Source organism: Danio rerio, chromosome 4 (genome assembly GCF_049306965.1).
Source record: "Danio rerio strain Tuebingen ecotype United States chromosome 4, GRCz12tu, whole genome shotgun sequence".
NCBI classification, from domain to species: domain Eukaryota; kingdom Metazoa; phylum Chordata; class Actinopteri; order Cypriniformes; family Danionidae; genus Danio; species Danio rerio.
The window spans coordinates 21948498-21968853 of NC_133179.1; the positions used below are offsets into that span (position 1 = coordinate 21948498).

General features: G+C 36.7%; 1 protein-coding gene across 1 annotated transcript in view; it reads right to left on the reverse strand.

Moving 5' to 3' along the window:
- pawr (PRKC, apoptosis, WT1, regulator) overlaps window positions 1-20356 on the reverse strand; it is a 144211-nt gene that overhangs the window by 29013 nt on the left and 94842 nt on the right. Inside the window, exons 2-3 of the mRNA NM_001006015.2 lie at window positions 17623-17751; window positions 131-159 (exon numbers count right to left, since the gene is read on the reverse strand). Coding sequence (NP_001006015.1) covers window positions 131-159; window positions 17623-17751 — 158 coding nt within the window. The remainder of the gene's footprint in view (window positions 1-130; window positions 160-17622; window positions 17752-20356) is intronic.

The window sequence follows — 20356 nt, forward strand, 5'->3', positions numbered from 1 at the left end:
CACTTTCTTGGAATTTGACAGAAGCCACCAGATGACTGAATGCTCAAGAGCTGCGGTCATTGGCTAAAACCGATCTCTGCAAATAAATGCATCTAAACTGCTGACAGGTATTACATTCAGTCACACTCACCTCTTATGACTTCTGGATCTTGAATTGTCCTGCAAAAAAAAGAACAAAAATAAGGCATGAGAATGAGAAATTAGGCTTCGGTGGAAAAACAGACAGACAGACAGGCATAAATACAGTACATAAGGATAAACATGCAGACCATCCCACACACAGAAGCCTCTCGCTCGGTTCTGTTGGCCTTTGAACGCTGTGACTCACTCCAATCATACGCCCCTTTCTCTGATATAAACGCTCAATCAAACTAAGTAAATATATAGCAATAGATGGAGTCGCTGTAACTCACACTAAAGTGACCCTTATGATTGTGTTTCTTTGCTCCACAGAATGCATCAAAACAACTTTCATCACTGCCATTACCTACAGGTTACGTTTAGCATTCTCAAACTCTAACTCAGGATTGATATCCAACTGTTAACGCTTTCAAACCAATGTGTTTTAAGAGTGCCATGTTTAGTTAGTTACGACTAGTTTCTAGATTTCATATTCACCACAACACAGATACTCGGATATCTCATTATTTTTATTTGTGTCTGAGCGCGTGCTCCTGTTTTCCATTACATTAAACTAATTGTTTGTCTTATTGCCTCCAACCCCCTCCAAATATTATTTGGCTGAAGCAACATGATGGTAATCTAAATCTGCAGCACCACTATGATATCATCATCTCATTAAATACACAAAGATCAAGGAAAAAATGGGGAAATGTGCAATTTTAACCATAATAAAGCATAATCAAAAAAGGCCTGAGCCTATTCTTGTTGTGAATCTAGATTGCGTTTGCTGAGAAATTAAACCTCCGAGTAAAGTAGCCTGCAAGTTTCAATCAAATGCACAGTCTAAGCCTCGCAAAACAGTTCAAAGCAATGCCGCGTTCTACCTTCGAAATCGGTCCAAACATATGCTCTTACAATCTGTTTCTGCTCTGATCGAGAATGATTCATCCTGCAGGTTCAACCTCCTAAATACAAATGTGATTGTCTTCACAGTATTTCTTCTCATTTATAAATAGCTTTCTCTAGCCAACATATTTTCAGTCCGATGCTGTCAATACCATAACAAATAATGCTTAACAGATAACTTTTGGGCGGATTTGAACTATGCTGACCATATTCTCTTTCAGCCAAAAACCAATTATGCCACAATATCCATTCCTATTTTAATCAACATGTTTCACATCACGTCCTTGGTATGAGTAGATACTGAGGTCAACCGTATGACTGATGCCCTCTCACTTTTAAAATTAAGGCCTCACCATTGGCAAAAGTATAAGAAACATGACTAAACCCTCAGATCATTACGATAAAGTACATTTGAAATTCCAAGAGTTCATTCAAAGCAGGGTGAATTGGCCTTCAGCTATTATGCCCCCCACTATAGGGATGCTCATTTCAGTTAATTTTGCTAAATGACTATAAATATTAAATGATTATTAAGAGAACATAACAACAGAGCATCGTCATGCACCTGCAGTGTTTACAACAGCATAGAAAAACAGAATACACTACATTAAAGAATAAAATAAATAGTCCTGCCCTAAATGTTTTTCACTTATGGCGCGTTTTCACTGAGTGGTATATGGTACAGTACGGTTCGGCACACTTTTATGAGTGTTTCTACTGTCAAAAGGTACCTAAAAGCGAAGAGTACCGTGCCACTTTTGGGTACCTTTTGCAAAGTGTACCTAGCACAGCAAAAGGGTATCAAAGGGCAGAGCTAGACGCGCAGCTGAGCGTTATTGGTTTGCAGAGATACTTTACTTGCTTGTGCAACAAGCCAGAATAAAAACAAAGGTTGCTACATTTTTGAATACACAGCCGAGACATTACACTGTAACAATATACACATTTAATAACTAGCCATGGTCGACCCGAGCTCAAACAAAGCTTGTCGTCATCTTGATGAACAGCCACAAAGCCACAAAGAAGAGCAGATTCTACCCTGTGCCCCATAATTTTTTTGCAATTTTTTTGACTTTCTTACTTGTGCTCACGTGTGTGTCTATATTTGAGCTGATGATAATAACATGCGTGTGATTATTGAAGCGCTTCCGACATTCGATCCAGTCAACAATGAACAAATGCACAAAAAAACAGAGAAGCTAGAAAAAACAAAGGAGCAACTTTTTTTTTTTTACAAACTGCCATGTTTAACTATTATCATCACCTTTTGGACTATTATGAACTCGGGAATGACGGAAATACTTCTAACAGAGGTTACATGTGCTGGCGAAGATTAAAGATACAGATGAGAGGTTTGCACTGACTGTGGGGTATATTTCCTGTTGTTTTTGAACCCAAATAAGGACTAAATGTATGCTGTGTGTAGTTTTTTTGTAATTGGTAACATATCAGAGACTTTAAGGGTCTGTTTGTGTTCATATATGTTGCATTTATTTATTTATTTTATGTAACTGTAGACGTTACAGTAGACGTTACTATTTTTATCATTGATCTGCAGTTATAATCAAATCATGTTCATAGAAAACTTAGTAATGAACATTTATACACAAGTATTTATGTGTATAAACCATCTGTTTTGTGAGAAGTGCTTCTCATATGATATGACCCATACAGCTTTACTGTAGACATTTTCTGAAACGAAAATGACGTTGACCGACCTGTACCATACCGTACCACTTAGTAGAAATGGGCCATTAAATGACAGATTTAGATTTTAAAATGAAAAGACTCACTGAATCCTTTTTAAGAATGTTGTTTTATTCCCATCATATGTTTTTTTTTTTCAGTTAAATGAAATATCAGGCTACCTCAAATCGATCACTCCATGGAAAATATGCATTTAATTAACTCTCCGCTGTTATTCTTATATCACAAACCTTTGTCAACATTTTTAATAGAAGTCACTATTTTAAAGATTATGTCTTGAGCGTCTTGTTTCACCTTAAAGCTTTTGTGCTTTTATTTCCTCTCTCTAACTTACAGTTCATGTGTGCACGCTGCGTGTGATGAAAGACATGAAAAGGCGCATATGCTGACTGTTACTGGGATACCGCCCCGCGAGTTAACAAATATGTGTTGCACATTTATGCAGCCAATTAAAAAACTAATTATTACATTTTTTATTGCTTAACTGATACAATTAATCCCCTTGCAGTTAACGGTGAATCGGTTAATATGAGCATCCCTATCCCCTACTGCTGCAATCAGCTTCTAGAAAAGATCAGATGTGCTCCAACATTAGGTACATTCAAATCAAGACTACTGCAACAACGCATGTTTAGCTGTGCCTATAATGATTAAGCACTGTGCTAAGTCCGACAGAATATTTGTCTTTTTCATTCTATTAAATCCTGCTTTAACACATTTTAATCTTTTCTAAATTCTCGTTTATTTTATTCTTGTTTATGTAAAGCACTTTGAATTACCATTGTGTATGAAATGTGCTATATAAATAAACTTGCCTTGCCTTTAACTGTGTGACAATGGGAAGTCTAATGTAGTGCAATTTTCAGTTACCTAATTAAAAGCAAGTCCCATTCAAACCCCTACCCTGCTATCCCCAACCCACCATATCATATTTACATTTCTTAAGCTGTTACTCTTATACAATAACAAACGCATTACATCACTGAAGTCAAATGGCTTGTGAATGAACACTATTGACTTGCGTGCATTCTAATGACCTTATATTGTATAATACAAGCTATACATATCACATACTGTATAGTTTTTGCATATGAGCAAAGCTAAAACCCATAAATGCAATGAAAAAAACATTTTGGAGACATGAGAGCAAAGAAACAGAAGATAAAGTCTGAGCAGAGAAAAAGAGAGAGAGAGAGAGAGAGATAGAGAGAAAGAGAGAGAGAGAAAGAGAGAGACTGGGAGACTGAGATGGAGAAAGCAAATATATTCATTGTATTCAGCCCAATTTCTTTTCTGATAAACTGCACATTGCTTAAAAAGGAAATTCATAGCTGTTTGCCATCTGACGGCCTTTGTGATTTTGACAGCTAATTTAAAAGGTAAAATCGCAGGATCTCACAAGTCCAGTGTAATAAAGTCCAGCACAGGCCTGCTCTGGCATTCTGAGGCTGCGCTCGTGTGCCCTAAATCTTGCTTTATGCCATAAACATTCAAATCGCGCTGGAGAAAAGCCGGCTGGCCCGTGAACATTGCAAATTTACCCACACTGCCTTCATGAGATTGAATACAAACGCTGAAAGCCCCTGGTTTAAGGTGCAACAATATAATTAAATATCAAAAATAAAAAGCAAACGCTGAGAATTCCAGCGGTTAGGCAACGTTTTAAAAGGAAACAGCATTTAATTGCACTATGCAAATGTGCTTTTTCTCCATCACATCATTAACAGGCGCCTTTGTCAGGTGAAAATTACACTGCCACTATCTTGTCGTTCTTCTTTCTGGGGTCAGTTTTGGTGACGCATGGGAAATCCCACCCAGAGCATGCACTGTCTTCATACCAGAGGTGCTAATTAAAAATGCAAATGAGCATCAACACTTTAAGACTCTAAATTAACCCCATATAGCCATGCAACTGATGTGTCTTAAACCCTAGTAAGATTTCTACTTGTGTGTTTGATAATATGTCCTAATCAATGTCTAAAAACTGATCTGGGTACTATGAATCTAATATATTTGCCACAATCATAAAGTAGGAGATTTTTGTTCTCACTCTTTGATTTAAGTCATGAATATGTTTACACACATTTAGATACATTTCATCAGTGACAACATCTAAAATAAAACTCGTCTACATATTGACAGGACTGTTTTGTGACATCCTGTAACGTGAACTGAACCAAAACAGACAACACAGTAAAGCAGCCGGAGCTACTCCTCTCAATTTTGGGGTCTACGCACAACTCTAAACTCCACTTTTTAATGAGTTGTAAAAGTTGTCAGTTTAATTCATTTATGATTTGATGGATGAAGTTGTGCATTTATTCAAAAATTCCCCCCCCAAAAAATTAAAATAAAAAATAAAACGTAGAAATGAGGAAAACAACAAGCAATTAATCATAACAGAGAAAATAAACAGCAATTGATCATAATACTATGACATCATTTAGAAACTACAACATGAACGTCTTAAAAATTAACAGCTTAGTTTGTTTGTTTGTTATTTGATTGTTTTATTTAGTATTTTTTTAAGTAAGATGCAGTAAACAGCACAGTGTTGTCGGCTGTCTTTTAATTAAAAGGATAGTTAATTCTTTCTTTTGTTGAACACAAAAGCAGATATTCTGAAGAAAGCTGGAAACCTGTAACCATTGTACTCTATAGTATTTGTTTTTCATACAATGGATGTCAATGGTTATGGGTGTTACACGCTTGTGTTCTTTCATGCTGTGTATCTCTTTCTCTCTCTCTCTCTGCTTTTGCTTTCTTAGGTTCAGGTCATTGGTCTATTCGCCTGTCAATCATTCACTATTACCAATAGGCAAACCCCCTCCGATAAATGAGAGCATCAGACCACTCTCTAGCCCACCTTTGTAACCCTTGTTGTGTTATATTGCAGCATACTTAAGAAAACACAATCTAACCGTATATTCTCTTGTTTGTTTGTTCATTGTGTGTTCAAGCTCTGTCCACCCTCTCTATGCAACATTTACATTATCCATTCCAACCACCATATTTATTTACAAGGCTCAGACAAAGTGTACAGTATAAACGTCACATGACATACATTGCAGCATGTAGGATTACTCTTTGGGTAGTACATTAGGTAATGGACACGTGCCAATGATTGCAACTGTTTGTTAGGGTGCTTTTACACCTAGACTTTTGTTTCGGAACCTGTCCCGTTTGCCCAGTTAGCGCAGTTCGTTTGGCATATGTGAAACTACCAATCGCGCTAGGATCCGTGCCCAAACAATCGCTCCGAGATCGCCTTAGTGAGGTGGTCTTGGCTCGATTGAATTGAACTCTGGAGCAGATCAATTGTAGTGAGAAAGCGATACGATCCAAGCACGGTTATATCACAGTGAATTATGGAGATGTAATAGGCATACGGCTAAATGAAGAGAGAATTATGAGAAGGGCAGAAGGTCATTTTAGACATCCCAAGTCTCCCGAAGGTTTTGTGAGTCTCCTGCAAATGCACAATGGTTCGGGAAATTGCGTGTCTCTCTCCCGGTCCTCGAATGGTTCTTCAGACACATCAAAACCACAACCCCCAGACAGCTGAGCGGGACTCAACAAAATAAACCGTGAAACTGATCAATGTGAGGAGAGTTTATTCACACGTGACTTGTTTTAGCTCTTTTGGTCAGTTTAGAAACTTTGCAGTGTGAAAGCGAACCACACCAAGTGCAAAGAGCAACAATGTAACAATTTTAATCCCTGTTTCGGACAACTGAATCGATTCACAGGTGTGAAAGCACTCTTAGACAGCGTAGAATGGTTAGGATATGCAGAAGACCTCTTTGTGTGTTTGTTTATTTTTGATTAGTTACTTAGGGAACTTTTCGAGAAGTTTGTGTTTAGCTATTTTCTTTTCTTTAGCACCACCTGTGCTCCTACCACCCGCTCAATTGTCCCACATTTTGTTTTGTCCCAACCATACTGTGCTGTAAAGATATATTTAAATAATATTTTGATGACATATTTACAATTTACAATATATTCATATGTTTGTGGGTTTTCATCTTTCTTCAAATATCTTCCTTTGTGTTCAACATAAGAAAAAAACTACTTGAGGGTGAGTAAATAGTGTGCGTTTACATTTTTGGGATAACTTTCCCTTTAATACCAGTAGGTGGGTGTTTTCTCTCCTCCCATTCAAAGCAAAACTTTGATGTATATGGTCTTCAACCAGGTTTCAACATTTCTTTTCTTCGGAACAACCTGCTGGATGCTAACCAATCAAGCTTCAAAAGTGGCCATTCCATTGAAACCGCACTACTGTCAGTCATTGAAGCCAAGAGTATTGCTAAAGCTGGTTCCAAATCATCACTTCTTCTGGTCCTGTCTGCTGCCTTTGATATAGAAAATCCTCAGATTCTCCTATCTACCCTCTCATCAATGGATATTACTGGAGCCTCGCTCCACTGGTTTAAGCCATAGCTTACTGGTAGGTCTTTCAGTGTTGTCTGGAGTGGAGAGGTATCTAAAGCACATCAGCTGGTCACGGGGGTTACTCGGGGATCAGTTCTTGGACCCCTTCTCTTCTCCATTTACACCATATTGCTGGGTTCCATCATTCCAGAACATGACTTTTCTAATCCATTGCTATGCTGACGACACACTGCTCTAGCTCTCATTTCATAGAGACGATCCAACAGTAACTACACAGATCTCACACTGGCTCTACGGTTCTCCCACAAGGATGTCTCAGCTTGGATGAAAAATCATAGCCTACAGCTTAATCTGGCTAGAAACTAACTTCTTGTCCTCCCTGCAACTCAGACTATCACAACTTCTGGACAATTATTCCTTCCAATTTAAACAGGAATCTAGGCGTGATCTTTTAATTTTTAGTTCAATCTTCAAATATCACATTGCAAAACAGCAAGATCCTACAGGATTGCACTTTACAACATTAGAAAGGTCAGACCAAGCAGTCAGCACAGCCTCTGGTTCGATCACTTGTCATTTCCAGACTGGACTACTGTAATGCTCTCCTAATTGGACTTCCATCATCCATTATGAAACCTCTCCAAATAATCTAAAATGCTGCAACTCATCTGGACTTCAGCCAATACAAGTCACACATCTCTTTATCTCTCTGGCAAGCAGACGATGCTCATAATAAATTCAAAACTCTAATGCTTGTAAACAGAATAGCCACAGGCTCTGCACCCTACTACTTCCAGTTATTTCTACAAATCTATACTCCCCCTGAAGGTGAGTAAGTAATCGCAACTTCATAGTACCATCACAGAGAGGCTCTAAATCGCTTTCCAGAACCTTTTCATTTAATATTTCTCATTGGAGGATTGATCTTGCCAATTTCACATGGACTGTTGAATCCGTGGCAATGAACAAAAGACACCTAAAATACATCTTTTCTGTGAGCACTTATCTCTGTAAATCCCTTATTAGTGTATATGCTGAGCTAGTGTTGTTCCCATACTGATAAACTTCAGATGACCTGTTATTTTGAGTTTTTTTTTCCATTTTATACGATTCCTTTTACAGCATCGATGTTGTAATATAATTAAAATACAATCAGTTAAACAGACTTTGGCATTAATTTAGTTGCTCAAGAAAAGCGTAAAACGAGACAAAACGCAGTCTACTCGTATGAATCCGCAGGCTAGCGCAGAAGCACCATCACTTCGGCATATTATTATATTAGCATACTTCAATTTTTAGAGTACTTGATGCGTGTACTGTATCTTGAATCGATGGATGCTTTCCTTATTGTAAGTCTTCTGCTAAATGACTACAAGCGAAGGGAAAGATGTGGTTGACAGATCATTCCACCAGCAACCAACAGTACTGTATATGACAATCTTCTTCAAAATAGTTGCGACGGTCCTCTCTGTAATGCGCTCTACCATCCATTATGTCCAAAACAATGTTGCATTTCCTTTAATTGTGCAGATGAATCCTAATCCTTTTGAAAATGATAACCATACAACATTTTGGCCCATAACTTTATGCCTAAATATTACTGTAGCTACAGTATGATGCATAGATAGCAATTTAGACCATTCAAGTTACTGACATACTGTATGTGGCTGTGATGCCAAGTCTCTGAATGCCAAACTCATGTAGAGCTTGCTGCCTCAAAATGCTATCAAGCTACTTAGAATACTGGTTCCTGAGAAAGAATCTGAAATAAATCTGTACCTTTCTGCAAAATGAATAATATGGAAAAGTGCCAAACAGAATTATTTCTAGGTAGGGAGCTTAGTTAGTTTTGAGGCAAAGCTTCAAAATATGAGAAGACGACTACGCTGAGCCCAGATGGATCTGAGTTTTCCAACTATGAACTGGCGCCACATTGGAGCGAGATGATCCTGTGGAATGTTCCGTACGGTTCTGCGAGTTCTAGCGGTTCTCCGGTATCACTTTGTGTTTTCCTTGTATGGCAGAAAAAAGGTAAAAGCACAACTAAACAGAAGCAGATGGAGGCCTTGAGCTGATCAGGACTATGTCGGAGAGAAAAGCAGCAAAACAACACACACACACACACACACACACACATGGAACCAGAAGGCAAAAGCTTGTCCTGGTGTAAAATCTCTAGGAATCGTACTCGTATAGCTACGATATTTTAATTCACTGCATCCTACATTGCTGGCAGCCTTGAACAGACTGTACAGCGAATATCCAGAGACTCATCGTGTGCATCCGACCCTGTAATCGGTGAACCTGAGAGCTGTCAGGCATGGCATTAATACTAAGACAGCTCGTAGTTTACGACCGTGTCAAGTGGGAGGTCAGAGAGCAATGAAATATGGCATGGTATTCCACAAAAGCCATTCCAAACAACTGATGAACGCAGCAGGGAAAAATCGGCAGATTTTTGAGATGGTCTGCTATCAGGTGTCTGACAAAGAAAGAAATAATCTTACCTTTGTCCTCACTTGTATTAAGAGGGAACACTCTGAAACCCTTCTGGATGTTGCTCTCATTATGTAACACCACACAAGCAATGGTCTCATAGAGTGACATTCTCCACAACAGAACAATTACGCTCACCAAAAAAACTGCACTGTAGGTCAGCTTGTTTATTGATGTACCTCGTGATTTTACAATAAGTTACTTGACAATGTAGCAAAAATCATGCAGCAGTACTATTTAAGCTTGAACACACATTTTTTGCTAAATATTGTTTCTGTTTTACGTTTAAGTACTTGTATATTCTATCTTAGGTTAGGTGTTTAGCTATCTATTTACAGTATATGTATAGTAAGATTACCGGTCTGCTCAGTTATGTACAGATCTAAAAATTGCTCTTACATCCAGTGCAGTGTTGTGTTTATATCTATGATTTTGTTTAATTATCCAGCGGTCCCTCGTTATTCGTGAGAGTTACGTTCTAAAAATAACCCTCAATAGACAAAATTCGCAAAGTAGTCAGCTTTATTTTTTCAATTATTATAGATGTTTTAAGGCTGTACATCCCCTCACTACACATTTTATACACTTTTTTTCCGACAGGCATTAGCATTTTCACACTTTTCTCTCTTGTTTAAACCACAGACTGTAAAAGATATGGATGTAGTATCCGTGACGTCACCCATAGTCATTACCTGCAACTCGTTTGTGTTCTGGCCACATGCGCTTGGTTGTATAATATATCAAGTTTAGACTTTTAAAACCACTGTTGTAATACATTGAGCCACTAAACATTGTTCTTATGATGTTATGCAGGAGGAAAATGCAAATTACTTAAAAATACTTCAAATATAGTCTTTAGTGTTAGTAAATGCAAGGCTATTGATGAAATCCAGACATAACACTGTACCGCTTCAGATGCCTACAGCTAATCAATCTGTCAGACTCTGGAGTGCATTACACCCCTAAAGAAAATTATAAATGATAAATAATTTTGAATAACACAAATGCATTTATAGATATGATTTAAGTATATAATTCCACTCACCTGGCAAATGGAGGCCACGTGAATGGTTTGTGAGCACAATAAAGTGTACACAGCATGCCATATTATCGGATAATTGTAAGAAATAATTCCAAAAAGCAACTAACTGTGTAAAGCCACAAAAACACTAATCAGACTTCATTCGACTAATCAGCTAATCAGCCGGAATCAGCTCAGGTGAAGTGACGGCGCCCAGCGAGACCTAGCTGTCACTCAAGAGCCCACGCCTTTAATTATGCAGACTTCACACAACCAAATATAAGGGAAATGAATGAGTTCTAAAAAAAATTCACCCCCCTCACAGTTGTCATCAAAATCATGCTTTGTACCAGGCTGTAAACACTTTTTTTGTGCTGTAAAGTCAGCCATTTTAACAGCGAGCTCAATAGAAATCTGCTCTGTTATGGAGCCAGGACTAGCGAAATTTCTGTAAATTGCAGTTTCAGTTACTTCCATATTTGCTTCATGAGGGAGAGCTTGGTTTAAACACTCTCAAAGTTCAAACCTCCATAGAAAAATAAGTCCAGTATTGTAGAATGAAACCAAAGATCAAAACCATTTGATCTTCGTTTGTTTATTCCATAATGGCACCCTACTATGGCTCGGCGATTTGGCCTAAAATCTAAATCTCGATCAATTGAACATTTTAACTCAATAAAAATTAATGAACAATTATATTATTTATTTATTAATTTTGTTTGCCCTCATTGTTCATTGACAATCGTCAATGTAGTGCAACATAAGGTTTAAGAATTCAGCCATGGCCTTTAACAGAGTAGAGTCACATAACACTTAGGGAAAGTAATTGAAAAAAAGTGTCTTTGAAAAGTTAGATGGATTATAGGTTTTGAATGTCGATTTCGTTTACTTTTCAATTAAATGCCCAGTCCTACGCCCTACCTCCATGTAACTACTGTCTTCCTTTAGCATGTCTACAAGTTATTTTTGTACGATGGTTAGCATCTTTCTCTGCCTTTTGGGTGCTACAGCAGGTGCTTTTGATGATGCAGAACTTTTCGTCGACATTGTGGGGAGAAAACTTGCAAACATACAGTTCAGCACTTCAGAGTCACGCTGCTAGCGATTGAAGATTTATGTACATTTGGCAAGCTGAATGCATTATAGGAGACACAGCACGAAGGAGATTGATTGACAATGGTCTACAGCCAGTCAGGAGGCAGAACACAATGAGCTATAGAAAAAAAGCTCCACTTTCATTCTTCTTTATGTGCACACAACTAACAGTATGACAATAAAATTCAACTTGACTTCTTGACCAATCTAAGCCAATACTCTTGCACATTTTATCAGTAAAGCTGGTTCAAGTAAACCTCCAACTTGTACATGCAGATGGAGCAGGGCTGCAAAAATTGATTTCAGTCACTCAATAATGGCATCGATATTACAGTTCTGTGATGATGACAGCTTTTTGTGTAGCTCTCAATTAACTATAACACTGCCTAGTAAATGCTCCATGTGAAAATACCACAAACATTGACGTTTTCACTCCTATCTCACTTTATAACTTGAGTCGAGAGTTTGAAATCCTTGTGTGAGAAGATTCTATAGATGTGTGTTTATTAATGAAGCCGAGTCAAAGCAACTTCTGTTTATAATATAATTCCTGGATTTCTACATGGCTATTTAAAGAGTCTGTTAGAGAGTGCATTCCTGACAACTTCTTGGCGGACCATTGACTCGTCTTCAAAAAAAAACATCATCATACTGCATCAAAGGACCTGGATACATTTTAAATATACTCAGACTGAAAGAAGAAACTCATATAAACCAACTGCATTTTGTGGATAAATTATTAATTTCAATATAATAAATCAATAAGGTTTAAGTCCCAGCTGGGTCAGTTGGCATTTTCTGTGTGGACTTTGCATGTTCTCCCCATGTTGGCGTGGGTTTCCTCCGGGTGCTCTGTTTTCCCAACAGTCCAAAGACATGTGGTATAGGCAAAGTAAATAAACTAAATTTTACATAGTGTACGAGTGAAAGAGTGTGTTTGGAAGTTTCCCAGTACTGGGTTGCAGTTGGAAGGGCATGCGCTGTGTAAAACATATGCTGGATAAGTTAACGGTTCATTATGCTGATGAATAAAGGGACTAAGCTGAGGAAAATGAATGAATGAACGAACGAACGAACAAACAAACGAATCAATCAATCAATCAATCACAAGACTAAACAAATTAGACTCTTGAGGTTAACTTTATTTTTTTCATTTATCATAACTGTTTTAATAAAAAATATTATGCATTATTAAATTTATGTTATGGGCTCTCAGTACAAAATAAAATGGTGTTCGCACAGTCACTCATTTATCTGTCATAAGGTCAAATGTGGGTGTCAGGATAGAGCATTCTGTATATAAATATCAAATAACTGTAAGAGAGTAATGTGCATTTATATAGCACATTTATTGTGTGCTCATATACCCAAAGCGCTTCACAATCATGAGAGGGAGGTCTCCCCACTCCACCAGCAGTTTGCAGCATCCACTTGGATGATGCGATGGCAGCCACTGGACAACGACGCCAGTGCGTTCACTACACACAAGCTATAGGTGGAGTGGAGAGACAGTGATAGGGCCAATTCTGTGGAGGGGGATGATTGGGAGGCCATTATGAGTAAGGGCCAATAGAGGGAATTTAGCCAGGACACCGGTGTTATACCCCTAATCTTTACAAGAAGTGCCATCGGATTTTGAATGACCACAGAGTGTCAGGACCTTGGTTTAATATCTCATCTAAAAGATGGTGCTCACTGACAGTAAAGTGTCCTGTTCACTATATTGGGGCATTAGGACTCAAACAAACCGCAGGTTGAGCACCCCCTGCTGGCCTCACTAACACCACTTTCAACAGCAACCTAGTTTTCCCATGTGGTCTCCCATCCAGGTACTGACCAGTCTTGGGCTGCAGGGTGATATGGCTGTGGCCAAACTGATGTTTCCTATAAAATCTCTCATTTTGAATAGCGCTCATGGCCAATGGAAAAAGAGTACTAGAACTGTCTGTTGTATAACATCCAGGGTCCAACGCAAGCCATGTCCAATACAGCAGATGCCAACATCTGGATCACTGAGGGTTGGCATTATCTGCTGAACATGGTTAGGATCAGCAGAAACATGTGTATCTACTCTAACAATAATACATTTCTTCATTTAAATGTAATTATGAATCCTACTGAAGCACATTTTGATGGCTTTTCAGAAAAGCTCTTTTCACCATGCCTCCAGTCAACAATTGCTCACTAAAAGTCCTTTCATATTCTGCAATGAAAGGTTTAAATTTCTAACTGAGCATTTAGTAGTGATCTTTTGGGTAAAGTAATAGATGACATGCACTCACACACACACATAACGTCAATGTGAGTGTGAGAAATCACATACTAATAGATTCAGCGACCTGAAGCTACATAAAATCAGCCAAGCAACAGGAGAAAACTAAATATAATGAAACAATGCATTATTTGAAAAAATATGCCACAATGTTCTCAGAGCTCCAGCATTTGCAGTTAGCACTCCTCATCCTTCAGTGAGCCTCTGAAAATTACAAATGTAAGCAGGACTTGAACTCAATAATGACTTGAAGTTTGAGCTGTTCCTCATGTAAAGCCTTCATTCAAATTTACAAGATCTGGAATAAAGTGTTCTGTGGAGGATTTTATGATGTCTTTCTCAGCCCTGGGTCAGTATACAAGTCCACTAAACACAACAAAGGATACTGTAACTTTCTTTAAAACATCACATACAGTACAAGTTAGCTATGTTAGGGTCATTAAAAAATAACGCTAAACAAAAAGCTGACATACTTTAAAAATTAAGATCACATTTATTTGAATATAAATAAAGGTATTTTTGCAAATATAATTTGGTAAAAAGTCTTTTCTAGAGATTAAGGGTTCTATTTTGACGGTCCTTGCGCAAAACGGAAAGCGCAGGGCGCAAACGCATTCAGGGTGTGTCAGAATCCATATGTGCTAATATGAGGACGGGAAAATCCGCTTTGCGCTATGGTGCACGGTCTAAAAGGGTTGAGTTTATTTTCTTAATGAGTAATAGGTGTGTTTTGACAAAAAAACAATCAGAGTCTCGTCTCCCATTCCCTTTAAGAGCCAGCTGCGTCGTGCCATAAGCGTGACATGACATAAAGTAAGTTCACTTTCGCTTTTGCTCTCGTGGATAGGGAAACCTTTATGCACAGAAATCAATTAGCCTATAAACAATTAATTTTGTTTGTTAAGCGCAAAGATTTGTTTCAAAACTATTTCTAAATTCAGTTCTAATTTCCAGCAAACTAATTAATGAACATTAATAATGAAGTGAGGTCAAAAACCTGAGTTATATCCTAAAACACATGCTGTGCCCCATATGGTCTAAAACCTGACAGGTGGACAAATCTAAGCTTGTTTTTAATAAAACAAATATAAATATGGATATAATAAATAATACTGCTAATAATAATCACATTATACAAAAGCAAATTGAATGAACTGAAAAAGCCTCCCGAGATGAAGGATTCAAGGCAGTGGTTTTTAAATTCATGTAGGCTAGAAAACAATATGCTTTGTAATATTTAAATTCTTTTTATTTATATCCTAATTATATTTTTATTATATCATATATATATATATATATATATATATATATATATATATATATATATATATATATATATATATATATATATATATATATCCTTAATATTTTAATTCTTTTTTATATGTAAAGATATTTACGTATTGCTCTTCATCTTGTGTGTAAGCAGTGTGTAAGCGAGGCGCACAACTAACGCGCTCTGCGCCAGACTTTGGACTGGGTTTGTTCTGGTCAAAAGAACAGACTATTACAGTTACTCAAAATAGCAACGCACCAAAACACGCCTGCTTTTTAAGACCAGAACACCTATGGGCGCACGTATGAGGGCAAATGCATTTGCTATTTAAAAAGCGTGGCGCAACACCTCAAAATGACCCTTGTGCCGAGCTGAAAGTAGCAAGTAACAATTGCGTCACGCCTTGCGCCACATTGCGCCGGGTATATGAAATGGCCCAAACAGTTTTATTGATTCTCAGGCAAATTTCAGAATGGAATACAGAACACAACTCTGTAAATAATTAACATTTTACCCTAAAACAAACCCAACCCAAACTAATCCCTAACTACAACTTTAACTGTATTTAATGATAGCCAAGCCGGGACCTTAAAGCCTCAATCTTTATATAACAAAGAGAAAATTTAAATAAAATACAAAAAAAAGTATCACATTTACACTGTCACAATCAATATATTTCTCACACAAATATTACTGTTTCATTTCCAATCAGGTTATGTACTTGGACCATTTTTTATAGCATACGTTTATTAGTATTAAGCATTTATTAATATTACTGGTCCATTTCCAAAAAGGTTAAGTACTTGGCCTATTTTTACAGCATAGGTTTAGCTTGTCTATTTGTTTATAAGACTTTTTTTTTTTTTTAAATGCGGCCACTCCATCAAGTTCTACTGCCCATTCTTGAAGGGAAAGGGCTTCTTCTGATTTCCAGTTCCTAAGAATAATTTGTCTGTCAATCAGTAGACGGGTTTAGACACAGGATTTTATGTTTTTATCTTTTATTTTGTTGTCTCTCCAACCACCTATAAACAGTCTAGGACATGAAATCTGAACAACTAAAACCAAGTGGTTAAAAAGTCTTTTTTTTAAAAAAGGTTATGTAAAATATTACTAAAAATACTTTTTTAATATACACTGATGTTCAATTATTTGGAATTTGAAAGTTTCTTTCATAAATGAAATCCTTTAAAAATACTGCAAACCAGAATCATTTTGAAATACTGCTATACTTTTAAAAATTTCTTTATTCCAACACGTTTTTAAAGTAATACAAGACATCAATTAAGTGACACATGATTCCTCAGAATTCTCTGTAATATGCTGATATCAAGAAACATTTTGCATCATTATTATTACTATGAATATACACAGTTGAAGTCAGAACTATTAGCTCTCCTGAATTAGCTGTCCTGTGTATTTTCACCTCAATTTTTTTAAGAAAGAAGTTTTTTTTTTCAACACATTTCTAAACATAATAGATTAAATAGCTGACTTATTTTATCTGTGCCATGATGACAGTACATAATATTTTACTAGATATTTAACTAGATTAATTAGGAAAGTTAGGGTTATTTTATAACAACAGTTCTGTACACAATCAAAAAATCGCTTAAGGGGGCTAAAAATATTGACTTTAAAATTGTTTTAAATATTTTTTAAACTAGCGGAAATAAGACTTTCTATAATAATTTTTTAAAATAGAAAATACTGTGAAAAATGTGTTGCTTTAATTTGAAAAAATATTTTTAAAATATTTTAAAAAATTAAAATCATAAGAGGTCTAATAATTTTTATCTCAAGTATATATACACACATTTTTATCAGCAACTGTCACTATTTGTCAACTTAATGCATCCTTAAAGAACAAAACTAATTAAAAAAGTTAAATAGATATTACTGATTTACAAAAACACAAATACAAATTTAACATATAATATTTATTTAATATTTAACAGCTATTTTGATGTTGTCATCTTATTATTGTATTTTTGTTTCTTTCTTTAGTAACTTTATTTCTTTCTGCTTCTGTTGTTATAGTCTCTGCTCACCCCTCAACCTTCTATAAGCTCAAGTCAAAAACATGATGCTGTTCTGATCCCTTTTTGTCACGTCTCTTCCAGACAGGTTGCAACACAAGGTATAGAAAAGACAAAACACTATCAAGTCCAGTGTCAAATCATATTATCTTGCTCTGCAGTGTGGCTTGAGGCACCAGGGAGTATGGTGTCTCCTGCTTTCTGTATAATCAGTCTAATAGTGTTTGTTTCACTGGTCAACACTGCCTCTGTACGGCAGACCAGTGACTGCACTATAAACATTTAAACTCACCTGTACCGAATGAGCTGCTTCGTGTTCAGAGGTCAAGGCCTCGTTCTGGACTGTGTTGTGCTGTGTCAGGTTTTCCTCCATCTTCCTCTCCTTCTCCTCTCCGTCATCGTCATCAAGCTCATCCAGGCTCTGCGGAGACATTTCAGACTTGGTCAGTTTCGCTTTTTTGGAGAGTTTGGGAATTTTTCACATGACGAGAGAGTCTAATTGTGTTCAGCTCAGACACAGGAAGTATGCGAGCGATGTGTGGTGTGAGTCTGGGGGATTTCTGGGATGTGGAATGTCGCAGTGCACAATGGGAGCACAAAATTTGACATGTTTTAAGGAAAGACAATGCTGGCGAATCTCTGAAAAATGAGGTGCATGTTAAAATAAAAAAGTTATGCTGCAAATAAAAAGATTACAGACAAGAAAGCTAGCATAGATGTGCTGTGCTTTGGTTATGTGTCATTATATCATCATTATTATTATTATTCATTCATTCATTCATTTTCTTTTCAGCTTAGTCCCTTTATTAATCAGGGGTCGGAGGTTGTGACTGCAGAATGAACCGCCAACGTATCCAGCGTATGTTTTACGCAGTGGATGCCTTTACAGCTGAAACACATCACTGGAAAACATCCATATACACTCATTCACACACATACACTACAGACAATTTAGCTTACCCAATTCACCTATAGCACACAGTCTTTTGACTGTGGGGGAAACCGGAGCACCCAGAGGAAACCCACGCAAACTTGGGGAGAATATGCAAACTCCACACAGAAACGCCAACTGACCCACCCGAGGCTCGAACCAGCGACCTTCTTGCTGTAAGGCGAAAACGCTACCCACTGTGCAATTGTTGTAGTAGTAGTAGTACTCTTATCATAATCATCATCATCATCATCATCATTATTATTATTGTTACCACCACCTTTATTAGTATTGATATCATTGCTGCCATCATTCCAAAATATTTTATCTAATCATCAACTATTATTATTATTATCATCATCATCATCATCATCATCACCACCACCACCACCACCTTTATTAGTATTGATATCATTGTTGCCATCATCAAAAATGATTACTTATCTCATAATCAATTATTATTATTGTTATTGTTGTTGTTGTTGTTATTATTATTATTATTATTACCACCACCTTTATTAGCATTGATATTATTGTTGATATCACCACAAAATATTATTTATCTCATCATCAATTATTATTATTATTATTATTATTATTATTATTAATCATATTGTTGTTGTTAAATCCATTATTATTTTTATTGTTATTATTATTATTAATATTAGCATAATCATAATGCCTATAAATCCAAAATATAAATATTATTGTGTCATTGCTGTCTATAGATATTCTTTATATTTCCATTTATGTTCTATCGTTGTTTATGTGTTTTGTGTTTACTGTATGTTGTGTGTTTTGCTATCTTTTTTAAAGTTATTTTTAAATATAAAAATGAATCACTATTTCATTAAAAATGTCCTTTTGTCGAGTATTTTGACAATCTTTTATCAGTCCACATTTCAGAAACGCAGCCAACAGTCAGGAAAAAAGAGGCAAAATTGAATAAAATGTTGTATGTAATCAGGCAAATTATTTATGAACATATCCTTCTGGAAAAACCTACAAATAAGAATAAATCTGTGAAACTGTGTGTGTGACAGATGCACAGATGTCAAGATTTATAGCTCAGTGCAGGAGGAAGAAATCTGAGAAAACAGCCTTTAAAAAAAGATGTTGTTTTGAAATCCACAGACACAAATTGATGAATTCTGATAGCAGAAATACTTTGAAGAGTATTTTTGGATGTTTTCGTTCCATTAGGACAGAGCAAAAAACTCTTAAAGAAAAGCAAACAAGTCCAAAAAAATGTGTTTTTAACTGCAGCATCATGCCTTAAAACAGACTGATTAATAAGCATGATCATTTAGAGAATACTAACAGCATAATAAGCATGGTAACGCCAGCCCCCCACCCCCCAATGTGACCAAAGAGCAAAACTAGTTTCATCACAACATATAAACCAGTTTGTCCTGTTCTGGAAGAAGCCAAGAGAGTGAAGGTGGAGTCCAGCGCTGCACTGGAGGGTAAAAATAACCTTACAAGGCTAAACGGGAATGTAATAATTTACACAAGCTTTCCGGCCAGTCGCTTTTATCAACACTTCCTAGGGTTGGGCCAAACCCTCTAACTGGCAGTGGCATACACAAATGAATGCACAATCTTGCACACACACATACACACACACATTTTGTTGGTCCCCAGAGAACAGTAAGCACAGTGGATCAGCCCCCGCAACCATCTTAAAAGAGGTCACTTCTGCACTCCACTGCCCGTTAGCCAAAAAACAGACATTCCCCTGCCTAATGACAATCATTTATGTCAATTATAACAGCTTATAATCTTGAGGGCAAAACAATGTCACAGCAGTAAGTGACTAAAACATTAATGTTATTGTACAAATGTGCAACTATAGACATCCATGCACAATGACACCAGAGTCAGATTTTGCCATTAAAGAGCAATATTTGCCATATAAGGCTCACTGATAATTATTTTTAAGATGTCAAAAAAGCAGTTTTGGAATTAAAAGTGCAGTAGGTAATTGTCTTTTTTGTTATGCTGGTTAAAAGTCTCTTCATATATTCTGGGTAAGGCATACGACAAAAAAAATGTTTATCCAATTAAATAGTGTCGGGCCGACATCTCCCATTAT